This window comes from Misgurnus anguillicaudatus, chromosome 4, assembly GCF_027580225.2.
Source record: "Misgurnus anguillicaudatus chromosome 4, ASM2758022v2, whole genome shotgun sequence".
NCBI lineage: Eukaryota > Metazoa > Chordata > Actinopteri > Cypriniformes > Cobitidae > Misgurnus > Misgurnus anguillicaudatus.
The window spans coordinates 26,967,521-26,986,007 of record NC_073340.2 but is presented as its reverse complement, the minus strand read 5'-3'; the positions used below and the strand labels follow the sequence as shown (position 1 = coordinate 26,986,007).

General features: G+C 38.4%; 1 protein-coding gene across 6 annotated transcripts in view; it reads right to left on the bottom strand.

Annotated features, from left to right (window-relative positions):
* Positions 1-18,487, bottom strand: part of ccdc57 (coiled-coil domain containing 57) — a 31,553-nt gene that overhangs the window by 3,194 nt on the left and 9,872 nt on the right. The window contains exons 1-19 of one of the 6 annotated variants that reach the window (XM_073867066.1): positions 18,126-18,372; positions 17,367-17,812; positions 17,162-17,270; positions 15,667-15,768; positions 14,921-15,074; positions 14,762-14,840; positions 12,549-12,749; positions 11,994-12,152; positions 9,415-9,577; positions 7,314-7,436; positions 6,430-6,604; positions 6,045-6,236; positions 5,757-5,857; positions 4,418-4,618; positions 4,239-4,295; positions 3,350-3,569; positions 1,902-2,050; positions 1,522-1,650; positions 836-1,022 (exon numbers count right to left, since the gene is read on the bottom strand). In XM_073867066.1, the coding sequence (XP_073723167.1) occupies positions 836-1,022; positions 1,522-1,650; positions 1,902-2,050; positions 3,350-3,569; positions 4,239-4,295; positions 4,418-4,618; positions 5,757-5,857; positions 6,045-6,236; positions 6,430-6,604; positions 7,314-7,436; positions 9,415-9,577; positions 11,994-12,152; positions 12,549-12,749; positions 14,762-14,840; positions 14,921-15,074; positions 15,667-15,768; positions 17,162-17,270; positions 17,367-17,764 (2,899 nt within the window). In that variant the 5' untranslated portion in view covers positions 17,765-17,812; positions 18,126-18,372. Of the gene's footprint in view, positions 1-835; positions 1,023-1,521; positions 1,651-1,901; positions 2,051-3,349; positions 3,570-4,238; positions 4,296-4,417; positions 4,619-5,756; positions 5,858-6,044; positions 6,237-6,429; positions 6,605-7,313; positions 7,437-9,414; positions 9,578-11,993; positions 12,153-12,548; positions 12,750-14,761; positions 14,841-14,920; positions 15,075-15,666; positions 15,769-17,161; positions 17,271-17,366; positions 17,813-18,125; positions 18,373-18,487 lie in introns of those variants that run through there. The other 5 variants (XM_073867062.1, XM_073867064.1, XM_073867065.1 and 2 more) reach the window with 5 other exon arrangements.

Genomic DNA, 18,487 nt, shown 5'->3' with positions numbered 1-18,487 from the left:
ACCATATCATGGCCCCCAGTTTGAGAACCACTGCTATTAAAATATTATAACTAAAATAAATACTAAACGTACTAAAAACCTAACAAAGTTAAGCATTGAGAGACTAACTAAAACTAACCATAAAAAATCAGAAAATAATGAAAACTGTTAACTGTGTTAACAGTGCAAAAGGTCAAGTGTTCGAACCCAGGGAACACACACTGATTAAAAAAAAAATGTACACCTTGTAATGTACTTTGGATAAAAGCGTCTTCCAAATGCATAAATGTAAATGTTATAACTTTTACAGGCTGATATGACATCAACTGATTTCTCAACATTATCAACATAAATTGGCCAACTTTTATTTGGCCTTGACTATAATCATGCAACTCTGTCATGATTCCCCTTATTCACATTGCAAATCTGATCCTTTGCCTTGACATTTCAAATGATAAAAGGTCCCATGATTTACAGTACAGGAGAACATGCTGCACTTACCTGCTCACATATAAATCAACAAAGTGTACTAGTCAGCTATTAAAGAGTGAAGTCATGATATAGTTTCATTATTATCAGCTGAAATTACTTTTTACTGTATCTGCCGAAAACTGACTGATAGGCCTGGCTTACAACAGTGGGCATTAGGCAAGCAAGGAGTAAACGCATGCTGATCAAGTTTAAAATGAGGGTTTTATTAGCAGCAATACTGTACGTATCTTGTCTTGAAATTCTACCCATAGTCCACTATCCCACTATTCCCAACATCCCCATTAACATTTTCAAACATATTTTTCATACTTTATTTAATGTAGACACATTTTTAATCTTTACATTTCATGGGTTTACTTCTTACCTTTGCCCTCACTGTCACTTTGAGAAAGTGCAGAGGAACTCAAACCTCGATCCAACATCTTCCACACCTCCTGTAGAGACTCGTCCGTGCTCAAAGACGACATCAGCGTGTGGAATGACCCGGGCGGGTGTACCGGAGCATCAGACCGGTTCTGTTGCGGAGGTGTGTTTTCTTTACTACCCACGAACTTGAAAAGGAAACAAAAAAGGTTTGAAAACCAATATTTTATTAATACAACAGGGTTCCTACAAAATCTTCATTTCAAAATTCCATACTTTTCCAGATTCAAATTTCCAGACTTCCCTACAGATGTTTCCAACCATATTTAACTTGTTCTGATAAATTGTTTTAAAATTCAACTGCTGACAAGAATGTTACATTCTAAACATTTAGTATTGGTGTTTTTGCCTTTTATTAGGATAGGAAAGTAACTAGACAGGAAGTGAGGTGGGCAGGATGGGGAAAAGTCCATGAGCCAGGACTCGAACTCAGGTCTCCCAAAGCACAACAGCGCACTATATTAGAAAACGAAATATGGACAATAGTCTGGAAACGTAAATATTTTTCCATACTCTTGATTTATTTTTTCCATACTTTTCCAGACCTGGAAATTACTCAAATCAAATTCCACACTTTTCCAAACCCCGTAGGAACCCTGTACAACAATTAACAAGTTTTCCGAGTACCTTGTCTCTAGCTGGTGGATCCCATGGGTTGGTGGTTTTGCGTTTGTCTGAGTTCTCGCTGTCAGAGAACCGGGTATGAACAACAATAGGCTTTTCCTTATTCCGATCTCTCTGAGCATATTGTAGTTCCTAGGAATAAGAAATGTCAAATGTATTATCCTTAATTTCATGCTTGTATGATCTACTGTGTATTTTTATGCATCTACAAAATGACAGTTTATTGACCTCTGCTACACTCCAGTGGCCTTGATAAAAATAGCATTGCATAAAAGATGTCTATATCAGATAGTGTAAATTTACACAGGCTAGCCTGATTACTAAATATGTCCTTTTTTTCAATCCAGCAGGTATGTTTCAATTGAACAAAGTCTCTGAGTCACCTGATTGGTTAACTGATACTGTAGCTGTTCCAGAGTAGATAAGCGACTCTTTGACTGGACCTCATGCTCAGACTGGCAGGTGTCTTTTTCCACCAGGCTGTGCTCTGTATTATTGCTTGGTTTGGGTATGATCTTTGCATCCCGGGGAACTGGAAAAACAGATAATAGAAAGACAATATTCTTATAGGATTAAAAGATAAAGAGACAAGACTAACTAAAATAAACTTAAAAGGATGCAAACTTTGGGAAAAGGTTAAATATTGCCGTTTAATTCACTTTCTCAACACTTTCAAAGCATATTTTAAACAGAAGTGAGCCAGACAAATACTGAAAAAAGGAGGATATCCTCTATATTGTGATATAAGCCTATCAAGGCTTCTTTATTCCTTTATTTCCTTTATTCCAGCATAACAAGAGATTATTTATCTTCCTTTCCCAAAATGGCAAAACATGATTTTTTAAAATCCTTCTTATACCCTTTAAAGGATTAGTCCCTTTTCTTAAAACAAAAATCCATATAATTTACTTACCACCATGTCATCCAAAATGTTGATGTCTTTCTTGTTCAGGCGAGAAGAAATTATGTTTTTTGGGGAAAACATTCCAGGATTTTTCTCATTTTAATGGACTTTAATGGAATTTTAATGCAGTTTAAAATTGCAGTTTGTAAAGCACTCTAAACGATCTCAAATGAGGCATAAGGGTCTTATCTAGCGAAACGATTGTCATTTTTGGCAAGAAAAATAAAAAATATGCACTTTTAAATCACAACCTCTCCTCCTCCTCCAGTCCCGCGACGCGCCAGAGCGACCCCACGCAATGCGTCATCACGTCAAGAGGTCACAGATGAGGTGTGTGAAACTACGCCCCAGTGTTTACAAGTGTGGAGAAAGAGGACTGTTCCGACGTTGTTGCATGTCGAATGATACTAATTAATGTCTTTGTGTCAGTTTATTGTGTAAAATGGTACGCAAATGTGCGTTTCCTATATGTAACACTTGACCTTTCGACGTCATTATGCAATTACGTGAGGTCGCGCTGGCTCGCCACACAGCCGGAGGAAGAAGAGAAGTTGTGGTTCAAAAGTGCATATTTTTTATTTTTCTTGCAAAAAATGACAATCGTTTCGCTAGATAAGACCCTTATGCCTTGTTTGAGATCGTTTAGAGTCCTTTGACACTGCAATTTTAAACCGCATCAAACCGTTTAAGTGTTGGGGTCCATTAAAGTCCATTAAAATGAGAAAAATCCTGGAATGTTTTCCTAAAAAAACACAATCTCCTCTCAACCGAACAAAGATGACACCAACACCCTGGATAACATGGTGGTGAGCAAATTATCAGGACTTTTTAAAGAAATGGACTAATCCTTTAATAAAAATACGTAACATTGCTTATTCACTCTAGATGAACTACTGAAACCAATGAATGGATTTCAAAACAAAGTACCCTCGACTCCAGCATCTATCAGCTGTGCTCGAAGCTTGTTGCCCATTTCAATGAGCTGTCGTTTGTCTTGACTGAGGCCGGAGATCAAGCGTGCAGCCTGTTTAAGCTTTGAACGAAGCGTTGCGACATCACCCTCAGCGCCCCCTCTGGCTGATCTTCCTAACAGCAGCTGTTGTCTCAGTGACAGATTCTCCTCCTGGAGCTGCTTCACTATCTCACTCTTCAATATCAGACAGACAGTGTTAAATAATCAGAGATTCCAGGCAATCGTTGTTTATTATAAAAAAATCCTAATAAAAGACACTTCATGCCAGGTATAAATACCAGTGTGTAAAAGTGTATGCGTGTTTTAAAGGGGACATATCATGAAAATCTGACTTTTTTCATCTTTAAGTGTTATAATTGGGTCCACAGTGCTTCTATCAACCTAGAAAGTGTGAAAAGATCAACCCAGTAACTTAGTTTTGGTAATCCATTTTCTGAATGCATGTGAAAAAAATAGGTAATTGAAATTTGACTCCCCTTGTGAACCCTTGTGATGTCAGAAGGGGATAATACCGCCCCTTAATCTGCACTATCCAACCACAACACTGCCATTTAGTGCAGAGATCAATTCATTTGCATTTTAAAGGACACACCTAAAAATGTCAAATTTTTGCTCACACCTACACAGTGGCAATTTTTACATGCTATCATAAACTATCTGTAAGGTATTTTGAGCTAAAACTTGACATACGTACTCTGGGGACATCAAAGGTATATTTGACATCTTAAAAAGTCTTGTGATATGTCCCCTTTAAGGGGGGAGAAAGAGGGTGCTTCCATGTTTATATAACAGAATCTTAGATTGTGTTTAACTAACATGATGGTGTTGCATATAATACTGTACCTGGTTAAGAACAATAGGCTCTCTCCTGCTTGCAAGGTCAACCTTAAGTGCTGATACCTGACCACAAACATTTTTTTAGTTCAATAAATGAAATTCTTGATTATATTAGTTGTTCTCTTTTAAACAGAACATATATCTTTATTTGCATTAAGTATTTAAGGTAATACTTTAAAACTTGCCTGGTTACCCAGGGCCACAGTCTCCAGGTTGTGCAGCAAACTGCCTTTCTGATACTCTTCAGCCTCCTGTCTCACTTCCTGTAACTCCAGCTCAGTAGTTGCCAATTTTTGCTTTAGACTTGCCTCTTCAGCTACTGCTGCCCTCTTCTGATTGGTCAGGTCCAAACGTAACCCCTCATTTTCCATGTGTTTTGAGTGACACTAAAGAAAGGGGTGCCATTAAAAAAATGAAATAATTAAGTTTGGTTCTCTGCTAACAGCTGACCATAAAATGTCAATGATAAAGTTCAGAGCAAAAGCTGTGCATATGATTTCTGTATCTCAGTCAGTAGCGCGTTGTGTTAGCAGAGTATTGTTCTTTAAAGGATTAGTCAATTTTCTTAAAAAAAAAATCCAGATAATTTATTCACCACCATTTTATCAAAAATGTTGATATCTTTCTTTGTTCAGTCGAGAAGAAATTATGTTTTTTGAGGAAAACATTCCAGGATTTTTCTCATTTTAATGGACTTTAATGGACCCCAACACTTACCAGTTTTAATGCAGTTTAAAATTAAAGTTTTAAAGGACTCTAAATGATCTCAGACGAGGCATCTTATCTAGCGAAGCGATTGTCATTTTTTACAAGAAAAATAAAAAATATGCACTTTTAAACCACAACTTCTTGTCTATCTCCGGTCCTGTGACGAGCCAGCGTGACCTCACGTTATTGCGTAATGCCGTGGAAAGGTCACGTGTAACATATATGAAACACACATTTGCGGACCATTTTAAACAATAAACGGACACAAAGACATTAATGAGTATCATTCCATATACAACAACGTCGGAACGGGTCTCTTTCTCCACACTTGTAAACACTGGGGCGTAGTTTCGCATACAGTACGTCATCCGTGACCTCTTGACGTGATGACATTTTACGTGAGGTCGCGCTGGCACATCACAGGACCGGAGAAAGATGAGAAGTTGTGGTTTAAAAGTGCATATTTTTTCTTTTTCTTGTCAAAAATGACAATCATTTTGCTAGATAAGAACCTTATGCCTCGTTTGGGATCGTTTAGAGTCCTTTGAAACTCCGTTGAAAAAAACTGTTAAGTGTTGAGTTAAAGGTTAAGTATTGGGGTCCATTAAAGTCCATTAAAATTAGAAAAATCCTGAAAAGTTTTCCTCAAAAAACACAATTCCTTCTCGACTAAACAAAGAAAGACATCAACATTTTGGATGACATGGTGGTGGTTTTTAAGAAAATGGTCTAATCCATTAAGTGTTTTTCCATCCCAACAAACATTATGCCATGTTGAACATTTAATACCTGGAGTACTCTGGGCAAAATCATTACCTGTCGGGTGAGCTGTTCCACAGCAGACTCTAAATGGGCCAGTCTCACTTCCTGTTTCTTCAAAGCAGCGGCACTGGCCACTTTCTCTGCTCGCAGCCCACCTACATACAAACACATTTCAAAACTTAAGTGTTCTTGCTAAGGTTTCCCCCATCTTTTCGTCTAAGTTACGTAACGCGTTGTAATCTATAACTAGTTATTCTGACCGAAGAAAGCCAGACACTACCTCAGCTTTTTAAGGCACAAGAAAGAAAATGCTTCACTCATTTAAATGAACAATGGAGTCACCTATGGTCTCGTTGAGGGACCTGATGTGGTTTTGGAGGTAGGCGTTGTCAGGAGAAACAGGGAAAGGAAAGCCAGGAGTGTTGGAAATATTGCCGGTCTTGGAGGACTCCTCCAACTGCTCCTGAAGAGCGCGACATCTGGCCTTGAGCTCCTTGACCTCTTTCTCCAGAGCCGTACAGTAGTCTATAGTACCTAAAATAATCATTCATACGTCACAAAAACATGTTCACTACTGTTAGTTTTATATATTTTCAAGCACTGGCCCATAAAAATAGTATGGGTGCTATCGACTCGTCACTCATCGACGGCTCTCACGATTAAAATAGACAGGATCATGTACCTAATAAACTAAAAATATTTTTTAAAATAATCTGTTTTGTTTGACCTGCAGTGCTGGGTTCTGGATCTATGCTCTTGGTTGGGGCCTGGTTCTTGTCTGAAGTCATTTGCTTGCACAGGCTTTCCATCTCTTTCCTCATTTCAGCCACCACAGCTTTAAGGCTGTTGTTCTGCTGCTGGAGTCTCCTGATCTCCTCTGAAGGGAATCCACTGCTGTCCTGCTGAAAATTTCAGTAGTTTGAATCTTTTTATTAGTTTAAGACAGAAGGAACCATGAATGAAACAATAAAATTAAGTTTTAGGATAATTAGCTACCACTAGGTGGAGACAAACGTATGTAGCGTTGAGTTATCAAGGAAAGGCAAATATATTTATCATACACAAAGGTAATTCAAAGAAATAAATCATTTTAAAAAAAACTTCTTGTAAATACAAAAAAAGATAATGTGCTAAAAATATGTATTACTTTATGGTCAGATCTGGGTCATGAAACCAAACGGCAGCTGGCAATTTAAAATGCTGATGCATGGGCCAAGTTATGTCGTGCTGAATATATTGATACTTGGTATTATGGGCTATAACCTTTCCTTGCACATACTGTCTGGGGAGTTTATGAACTTTCAAAGTAACATTCTGTTGGTGGCAAGGCATCCTTTACTGATATGCTATTTAAAGTCTCTTAAATGTGTCTTGATAAATGACCTTACAAACCGTTGACAGAGAAGATAAGAACATTCACAGCACTCTGTAATCTCAGTTTCATGTAACAGAATCACTTCAGAATAGCAGTAATAGCATTTCTCAGCGTGGATTCTGGGAACTGTATGAAAGTACAGATTTTGCACAAGGACTCCATGTGGCTGTGACTTTCGGTACGATATTTAATCTGGGTCTGAATGGTGTAACAGAGAAGACTGCGTGTGGCCAAACCTGAGTCCCAGTTGGCGCTGATTTGGTACCTCGCAGTGCCTGATCTCTTTCTATGGTAACACTTTTCAGCAACGCCACCGTCTCCTGCAACTCTCGTTCTTTTTCTCTTAACTCAGCAGTTACCTGTGGACAGATACCAGATACACAAAATTAACTGTGAATACATGCTTAGGGGCTTTATTTTATGCCCAAGTTAAGGCCTTTAAAAAAAACAGCCCTGCTCAAAAAGAGTAAAAAATGTTTAGCACTGTTAGCACAGGCATTGCTTACCCCAATAAATATTAACTTAAGCCCTTTTCACACAAAGATTACGGAAAATACACAAAAAATGCATCCCGGATTTGTCCGGAATCATTACTTTTTTTTCATTCACGCCATTTTCCAGACTTTGTGCCTGCATTCACACACATAATGTAAAGATCGGGTAAAGACACGTGACGTGTTTAAAGTCCTGCACTTGAAATGTGACCTCACTACAGCACGGCCCTTACGGCATTGTTTCTGCCTCTTGTTCAAACAGAATGCTTTCCGTAAACGTTACAGCAATGTTACCAGGTTCTCTTTACGGGAGCGATCCCAGAAGATTTACAGAATGTGTTTGTGTTCACACAGAAGCCTCTCTGCCAATTTTACAGAAATTTTCTGGGACCAAAGTGCTTTGTGAATGGGGATTTATAGTTAGAGTGCATCAAAGTTTCTATCTGGTTTCAGTTTTTGGGTTGATCAAAGCATATTAGAGAAATACATCTTCAGACAAGTTTATTTAAAATTAATTACATTTCACCATAGCCAGGAATGTTGTAAATCTTCTCCAATGCTGCTTTCACCTTTTTAATGTATGTCCAGTAAATGTTTTAAATGGTTGTATTTAATATAATTTGATTTTATACACTTACCTAAAGGATTATTAGGAACACCTGTTCAATTTCTCATTAATGCAATTATCTAATCAACCAATCACATGGCAGTTGCTTCAATGCATTTAGGGGTGTGGCCTGGTCAAGACAATCTCCTGAACTCCAAACTGAATGTCAGAATGGGAAAGAAAGGTGATTTAAGCAATTTTGGGCGTGGCATGGTTGTTGGTGCCAGATGGGCCGGTCTGAGTATTTCACAATCTGCTCAGTTACTGGGATTTTTGTAATGCACAACCATTTCAAGGGCTTACAAACAATGGTGTAAAAAGGGAAAAATATCCAGTATGTGGTAGTCCTGTGGGCGAAAATGCCTTGTTGATGCTTGTTGAGGTCAGAGGAGAATGGGCCGACTGATTCAAGCTGATAGAAGAGCAACTTAGACTGAAATAACCACTCGTTACAACCGAGGTATGCAGCAAAGCATTTGTGAAGCCACAACACACACAACCTTGAGGCGGATGGGCTACATCAGCAGAAGACCCCACCGGGTACCACTCATCTCCACTACAAATAGGAAAAAGAGGCTACAATTTGCACAAGCTCACCAAAATTGGACAGTTGAAGACTGGAAAAATATTTCCTGGTCTGATGAGTCTCGATTTCTGGTGAGACATTCAGATGGTAGAGTCAGAATTTGGTGTAAACAGAATGAGAACATGGATCTATCATGCCTTGTTACCACTGTGCAGGCTGGTGGTGGTGGTGTTATGGTGTGAGGGATGTTTTCTTGGCACACTTGAGGCCCCTTAGTGCCACGGCCTACCTGAGCATTGTTTCTGACCATGTCCATCACTTTATGACCACCATGTACCCATCATCTGATGGCTACTTCCAGCAGGATAATGCACCATGTCACAAAGCTCGAATAATTTCAAATTGGTTTCTTGAACATGACAATGAGTTCACTGTAGTAAAATGGCCCCCACAGTCACCAGATCTCAACCCAATAGAGCATCTTTAGTATGTGGTGGAACGGGAGCTTCATGCCCTGGATGTGCATCCCACAAATCTCCATCAACTGCAAGATGCTATCCTATCAATATGGGTCAACATTTCAAAAGAATGCTTTCAGCACCTTGTTGAATCAATGCCACGTAAAATTAAGGCAGTTCTGAAGGCGAAAGGGGGTCAAACACCTTATCAATATGGTCTTCCTAATAATCCTTTAGGTAAATGTATCTCACCTTGTCTCTGGACTGGGTCAGGCTTCGGATAAGCTCCTCACTCTTAAGGTAGTGTTCAGAACGCTCCTCCTCACAACGTCGCTCCCAATCCAACTCCAGTTGAACCCTCTTCTGCTCCAGTGCCTGTTCCCTTTGCAGACCACTAGTCACCTGCTGCTTATACCTGACAGAGTAAGAGAACTCACCTGTCAGAGTGCTTCTTTTGTCAAGTTAACACAATTTGAATCATCTGAACTGTAGACAAAGCTGTAGTATTTTATGCTTATGGCTGTGTATTACCGCATGTTGACCTTTTAAAGGTCATGCTCTTTCTGATCCCATTTTTCAAACTTTAGTTAGTGTGTAATGTTGCTGTTAGAGTATAAATAATAGCTGTAAAATGATAAAGCTCAAAGTTCACTGCCAGGCGATATATTTTCTTTAACAGAATTTGCCTTTCAAAGCCTACAGCGAACATTCGGTTTGGACTACAGCCTTCTACTTCCTGCTCTAATGACGTCAGTAGAACAGTTTTTTGACTAAACTCCCCCCACAGGAATACCTCAGTCGCCAGCTAAGCTAACGGCAAACTAAGCTACTTTCGAATCACGACACACTACACAAACTACACAATCAGAACTTGATACGTATTTCTGAAGGAGGGACTTCATAGGACAAGGAAGACATCAACACGTTTTTAGGACTGTGAAAGCAGCGGTACAGAGATAAGTAAACTGTGTGAAAAATACTGTGTTTTTTTACACGTGAAACATGAACACATGTTATATTGCGCACTGTAAACACAATAAAAGCTTAAAAATCACAGAAAGAACGGGACCTTTAAATTTGTATCAATAATGTTTTCCACATTTTTGGATAACGGTTTAAGCGGTGTACATATTGCCAACGACTAGGAACGGCGGAGTGACGCAATCTCGTTCATTTCAATGGAAACTTGGTGACTTCAGTGACACGAGCAACAGTGATCGTTGTCCATCTACATGAAAAAGCTGGGAAAAGTTAAACTTTATGCAAACCATGAACGACTTTCGGGAATAACTACCAAGTAAAGTAAGTAAAGCAGTGAAGTTCATGTCATCAGTCATTAGTCTGAGATGATGGTTACTCATTTGTTTATAGTGGGTGGGCACTGGGCAGTGGTGGCCTAATGGTTTTTTTTTTGTGTTTGAGAGTTGTGTTAATTATTACATACAAAATGCTGACCAAATTAGATTTTAGATGTACAGTACTGTGTCAAAGTCTTAGGCCACCATTTGCCTTGACATTTTAGCAAAGTTTTAATGAGCACCCATATTTATTTTCCAGTCTCTTTATTTAGCTACAAACAGAAAATACAGGATAAATCTAGAGTGTAAAAGACAAAAGCAAAAGTCAGTATTTAGTCTGACACCCTTTGGCACTAAGTACATTTCTTTAATGAACACTGATGTAATTTGATTAGAATTAGAAATTAAGATTTCATTTAGCGTTAAGAGAGACTGCAGGTTCCTGCTATTGCTTAAATATAAAGGGAGGCCATGCTAACTACTTGACACTTATGAAGCTTTTCATTGCATAGTACTCGATGGGTCAGATTGGGTCAGCTCACTTCACGTTTTGGCTTGGTTAGCTTTTCCATCAAGTTTAGTATCCCTTCAGAGAGGATTATAGGCATGTTGTTATATTTGCACTGCCTACTGCTGTGACATCATACATGTGAGAGTGTCATTGGAATAATACATCCCCATACATTAATTTATCACAAAATCAAAATTGTCCACCACAAATAGATGTTTGCACATCACATTTATCACTACCTCTGTATCACATGACAGTTTTTGTACAAACACCCATGGCGTAAGTCGACGCACTCCCCTGAGCGTCATTTAAGTTGCAAAAAATTGCATGCATGTGGACCTGCATGTCGTGAATGTGCTGCAACAAACTGCAAGCCTGGAAAACACCGGTATTGTGTTCCTGAATCTCAACCTGTGGATGAAAAAGGATGAAAAGGGAGTTTGGGAACGTACACCTAAGCATAAATGGCAAAAGGCTTGCTCGACAGCACAGGCACAAAGTTAAAGCTAATCTTGCATTGATTGTAGCGATGACGCTAGTAGTGACGATTCTCTAAGACCACTACAGTGTTTTCACGTCACGTTTTAGTATCACCTCAGCTTACTTGGAACCAATGTCCGAGGTGGTACTAAAAAAAGTATCGGGTACTACATACTGTATCCAGTGGAAAAGCCCCCAAAAGTAAGCCAACCAGACCCAAACCGTGGGGTACTATGCAATTTGGAAAAGCGCCATTATAAAGCTGTTTTTCAGATTTTTTTAATACTACATACAAAATACTATTGCTAAAACAACAAATCTTTCTTCTAAGTGCCCAAGCTTTGTCTTACAGCTTCAAGCACTTTAGTCATTGAGGAATTTCCCAGGGATCCTTTATAAACTGTGTCATGTTTGTTATGCGTATGTTTTGTGTTTATTTCCACAAATCTAGCGTCAAGTATTTAGTACGATAATGAGAAAAATGTCTGTCAGTAAGGTATTTCCAAACATTTGACAGGAAGTGTACAAATATGCCCTCTCACCTGTCGATGTCCTCCTTACACTTTTGCAGCTCTGATTTCAATTTGGCCTCTCTCTCCCCTCCAGAAAGCAGCTCTGTATCCTTGGCAACTATTTCTTTGGAGACCTGAGTGATGTAAGTATCCCAGCCAGATCGGGTTGTTTCCAGCTGTGTTCTGAGCCTTTGGCATATAATAGAGATTCAAATTTAATATGTATCTAGTTACAGCTGCGGTACAGAACAACACTGAACAGCGTGTCTCTAATTTGAGCATGTCAAGTATGTACGTTGTAAGTATGTATTTGACAGATGATAAGCACATACAAATGAAGATCCCTCAAGGCTTGGAATTAAAAACATGTTATATAATCTGCGTGCTTAGAAAGACATTCGGAAAGAAACCCACACATTTACTCTCAATATATTTACACTAATGCAGTCATCAGATCAAAATCCACTGGAAACATATTACCTACTGTACCACCAAGCAACTCCAAAACACAGTTGATTAGTTTCTTGGTATATATAAAAAATTAACCTCAAACCACTTGACTTTGAATAATACCCAGTGTCTTACTCCTGTATCTGCTGCTCTTTGTGTTGAAGGTCATCAGCGTGGCTTTTTTCTCTCCTCTCGTCCTCCAGGATCATCCTGTCCAGTTGAGCCTGTAGTTCTGATGTCTTGCCCTTTTCTTCCTGGAAATCCCTGACGTGAGCCTCTCTCATGAGGTTCAGGGCATCCTCGCTCTCTCGAGACCTCCGTTCTAGCTCTGCATGCCTGTGGAAGGAAGGAGCAGTCCAGAATGTATCGCATTTCAAAACACCATATCAGCACATCTAGAGTAATCCAAGCTACACACATTAATCTACCAAGTCATGACCTCAGTTTTTTTAGGTCATGAACTGACATCACAATCTAAAAAACAAGCTACATGAGGAGTACAGAAGGGACCTGGTGATAAGATATCATAGCTGGGTCACAGTAAAATAATATTGTGTTTTTTTTATAAAATTATGATATACTGTGACCTGTTTCTCTTTCATGCTATTTGGGATTGCTGCTTGATGCAATTATTTTTTTTACATTTTGCACAGTGCATTATAAGGTATACTTGTGTTTTATACTGTAACTTGTTGCTCTGAATGGGTCCCATGCGATTCTTCCATTTAACCGAAGCATTATTTTTACAATTTCATTATTGATGTTAGAATATCAGCGTAGTATTAGTAAATACAATAATGTTTCATGACATTAATGTGGGCGCTGCCCACTTTGAGCTTTCCTGTTTATGACTTCCGTGAGCCACTAAAGCTAATGGTAGTCTATTGTGAAGGCGCAAGTGTGCCGTTTTGACTGGCTGTTTAATGTTTAATATGAAATCCAGGAAGACCGACATCATTTGTGCAGTTAGGGGTTGCCATAATAGCTAATACAAATGCAGTAAATCTCTACAAAACATTTGTTTTAACCATAATCCATGCACAAGAACTGAATGTGTATGTGGCGCACATGGACTCATGATCTGTATTTACATATCCATCCAGTAAAACCTTTCATAGAAACTGCAAGTAAACAATAAATAAAAGAATTTTTTAAAATTTAAAAATTTATGCTGATAAAAATATGCTGATTTATTTATTCTGCTACTATTTTTTTTATTGCATGTTCACTAAACATTACATAAAAGAAATTATTCTGCTACTATATATTATTACAAAAATCCGATTACAGTACAGAATATATACGACATAATCTGCTTAGTTAATGTTTATAATAGTTTGTAATGTGTTTGCACGTACTTTTGTTATGTTTTAACTGAAAAAGCAAATACTTTAAAAAGTAAGCAAATAATTTCATAAGCTCATGTATCCACCTAATGCGTAAAATGTAATAATATTTTCATTAAACGAAAAACAATAGTCAATACATGTAGTTTAATATGTTTATTACGGTTTGTTCAAAAAACTTAAAATGTGTTGAACGAGAATGATACTGCTGACTGTGTTGGGCCGCGTGAAGCTTGACGTGTCGCCATAAACAAGTCCATTAAAAATTGCTGTTTTACCCATTTACTCCTAAAACGCCTAAAACCTATGTTATTCTAGGATAAATACCCTTATCTCCTGAGGGTTTTCAGAAAAAATACCAAAAACGTAATATCTTAGCCTCTTTAGCACTTAGAAACATGAAATAAAAATATCCAGCGGTAGATAAAATGTTTCGGCGCGCAGCATCAGGCACAAATGGGTTAAAAAACCTTACACCAGAGGGACAGTTGTGACATTTTAAACCAGTCCCTGAAAAGGTTAAAAACACAAAGTCTTGGTACATTCCATGTACAAACACTCGACTGACTTTCCCATTGTAAAGATACTGGTATGTCTCTGTGCTTTTATATTTGCGCATTGAAGATCCGTCACCTCCGATCAACAACACAAAATAATTAAATATATCTTCATATATCAAGCCAGTGAAGCCACTTCTTAATTTTATCCTCACACTGGTTCATACATGGCAGGTGTAGTAAATATTTACTGTTTAAATCATGTTTTATGTGTGCTCCCACTACACTGTTTTCTACCGGCTGGCTATTGAACCTGAAGTCTTGCACCGGAAAGGAAATACGTCACATCACTTACTTCCGCGGTCGAGAAAAAGGTGGATATCAACTTTTTGAAATAAGATGTTTTCCCATTCCTAGATTTTGCTAGATACCCTTATAATAATAATAATAATAATTCAACAGATATATAATGGATATTTTATATATTATAATGCATTATACTTACTTCCTTATGTAGGCTCTCTGGTCTTTTTGATATATTTTCTCCATTTGTTGTATTTTGTCCTCTAGCTCTTTTATCCTGGGATAGAGTAATGATGATCTTATTATAAAAAAACAGAAATATAAAGTCTACTGTAAATACATAAGTGCTAGTTTATCCTGGACTCTTTCATGGCAGTAGTGTTCCTTAGCTCCCAATCTTTACGCTGGATCTCTTTTTGAGCCTGCTGGTAAAATTCCTCACAAGCCTGCAGGGCTTCAGTGGCCTGGCTGTGAGCTTTGGCATGGACCTCCAGATCTTTGCTCAAAAGCTTTTCCTGAACAGTTTAAAGTTATAATAAAACTCAATTTTACCCACAAAGCAGAGGTACACTATATCACCAATAGTATGTAGACACCACACTTATAGTAATTTCAAATACACTGTATTTTATTTTACAATTAAATAAAAGTTGGGACTTCCTAAAATCCAATATATACTGTATATCTGCTGGAATATGGCATTGCAGGGGAATCACTAGGATCATGCACTGATGTTTGGTGATAGGCTCACAATCCTTGTTCAATTTCATCTCAAAGGTGTTTAGTAGTGTTCATGTCTGGCCTTTATGCAGGTCAAGTTCCTTCACACCAGAAACATTAAATCATGTCTTTACTGACCTTGCTTTGGGCACAGGGATGACTGGCATGCTGGAACAAAATAGGCCCTTACAAACCGTTGCCACGAGTTATAAGCACACAATTCTCTAAAATGTCACTGTTGGCCATAGCATTAGGGTTTGTCTTCACTGGAATTAAGGGGTCTAGCCAAACCCATTCCACATATCACTTTTGACCACATACTGCATTAATAGCTTTGACCTTTGATGTCAAGAGTTATTAAGAGGTTTACCAGGATGTGTATCTTACTTGAAGCTCGTGGGAAAGAACAACGCTGTTCATCTCATCCAGTTTCAGATTAAACTCGTGTTCTCGTTTTCTCATCTCACTGTCAAAATCTGACATCATTTCCTGTTGGGGTAACAGTGCAAATATGTGTTAAATCACAGCACTACAAACTGGTTCGTTTTTAGCTAGAAATGCTAACAAAACATGCTACATTTAAGCCATGCTTAAATGTCAAAGGTTAGCGACAGAGTCCAGTAAAGCAAAACAATGCATAACCTAACCTATTTCTGAACTGACCTGAATACACTACTGCATAAATAGCATCAGTTCAAAGACATTTATCAGTAATCCTTTACGGCCTTATCATTTTACTTTACAGAGTGAGGCGAGGATTGGTTTAGTGAATAGTTGACATAGATGAACAACTGAGACCTCTTGCCAGCTGGAATCCCTTCAGGTCAGCAGTTTTACTTTAAATAACATACAATGCCATGGCAATAATCCGAGGCCATATATATTGTGGATTTATTTGCTGAATAAACTATACAGTATATTTCCTTACTGGTACATCTTCATTGCCTTTGTTTTTTGTAAAAAAAATAAATAAATAAATAAACAGTATATAGTATTTTTTTATACGGGTAAAAATCAAGATAAACCATATTAAAGAAATAGCTTAAACAGTTCCTCAAAAATGAAAATTTTGTAATCATTAAAAAACATTAATGTTTACACCAGGGTTGCGTTCATCCGTGACGTTGCACAATGTGTTTTTTTTAAACAGAAACGGTGATACGCTGAACACCTTGTTCTGATGACACAAGAGTTGCAATATGGTAGCTAAGAGGGACATTCTTTGTGTTCATTTTGAAATGTTTCCGGAGCCTGATGAAAAAAACGTGTTAATACGGTAAAATACACCTGATGTTCCAGTCACTGCCCTTGCCTTCCAGAATGAAAGAGAACATTCCAACTTGGACCCATTGTGCAAGCTGTCTTTTAAATGCCGCATGGTTTATTTACATGCTGCTGCTGATTGGACTGCAGTTCTGACAGACCCACCAAACATGAGAAAATGGTTTGATGTAGGGTGGCCATTCGTGCCAGTTCCATCGGACACGTCCCGAACATGTTTTCGGGTTTGTTCTCCGGAAGTCGTGTTGGTCAACCGCATACGTCATCAAGGTTTAATATTTCGGGTTTAATTTCAAAAAAGCAACCGTTACATTTCAAGGTAAGAATGAAACTACAATGATTGTATGTCTTAAAAGAAATAAATCTTAATTTTCTAATGTATTTCAACTGAAATGTGAGAACCTCGATGATGTTGGCGGTCGAGCAATGCGACTTCCAGAGAACGAACCCGAAAACATGTTCGGGACGTGTACGGCAGAAGTGGCTTGAATGGCCACCCTAGTTTGATGTCATTAACACCAAATGTCATTGGTTCTAATGAGTCACATAACCAATTTTGAGGTAGAAAGATTATCAGTGAATAATAAAGTCACAAAAATACCTGTTTTTGTAGTGTCAGCTCCCCATCAGATTCTCGAATCCGTCTCTGGAGATCCCGTCTCAATGTTTCATTCTCCTCCCTCAGTTTCTCAATCTCGCTTCCCATCGTGCTACAGAACAATAACAAATGTCATCAAAATTCAATGCAGGTGAGGAAAAACTGAAAAAGTTGGATGATGAACCTTATATGACTAAATCAAACATACCTCTGCACCTTCTCCAGTTTAAGTCGGTGCTCGACTCCTCTCTTCTGGTACTGCAGTTCCAAGTCATCTTTCATCCTCTTTTGTTCCTCCAGAGCATCCTGGAGTTTTGCTATCTCAATCCTCAGCTCACTGACCTCTTCTCGTCTGGCACTTTCCTCCGTCTGAAAACGGGCTGCTAAGGCATCGTAACGTTCCAGCTCTTTATCCCGTTCCTCCAACACATGTAGGTTGTACTGGAAGTCATCCCGCAAACGGAGGAAACGCTCTTTCTGGACCAAGAGCTCTGATGTGGCATCCTTAAGAGCCGTCTCCAGTTGTTGGATCCGCAAAGCCTGCAGTTCTTTCCATTCTCTTTCTTTACAGGCCAGCTGGGCATCTAAATCCACAGCTTCTTGCATTGTTATGGGGCAGATGTCGAACAACAGGATACTGCAATATCTGGCATCCTGTTAACCAAGTATGTATACACAGAACATTATTACAACAAAGTGCACGTTCTGAAGAATACAGGCAAATAAAGTCGTTATTTACTATCTGCTGTCAAAGCTTTAGTTATATCCTTTGAGACCATAAAATAATGGAAACAACTTATCTAAAATTAGTGCAGTCTGAAGTATGTACATAAAACTCGAGGTCGAACCACAGAGTGATGGATTGGCAATGTTTTTTAGCGATAATTATGCTAATTTTCAAACAGTGGCCTACAAACATAATTTGAGATATTACTGCAATTTATATATATATTAATATATAATTTACCTCGCATGTGTGGCACACATGGATATCTTCAGCTGTTTGCCGACTGTTCTTTGGTGTTTTGAGAACAAATGTTACCCGGAAATGAATTAAAGACAAACTACACAATAAAAACACATGAACGCAGTTGATAAATACTTTTAAAATAGTTCGCAGTGAACATTTTGGTCAGGTTAGCTTGAGTGCTAATGCATAGCATAAACAGCAGCACAGCTCCGCCTCACTGTGCTTGTTACCATGGCAACATAAGGCGGCGGCGACAACAACATCCTTTTCTATGGTATCTGCTTACCACAGGATGACTGTCCAGTTCATGCTTATCTCCGAAGTTCCCTATTTATACCAAAAATAACATTTGTTTACTC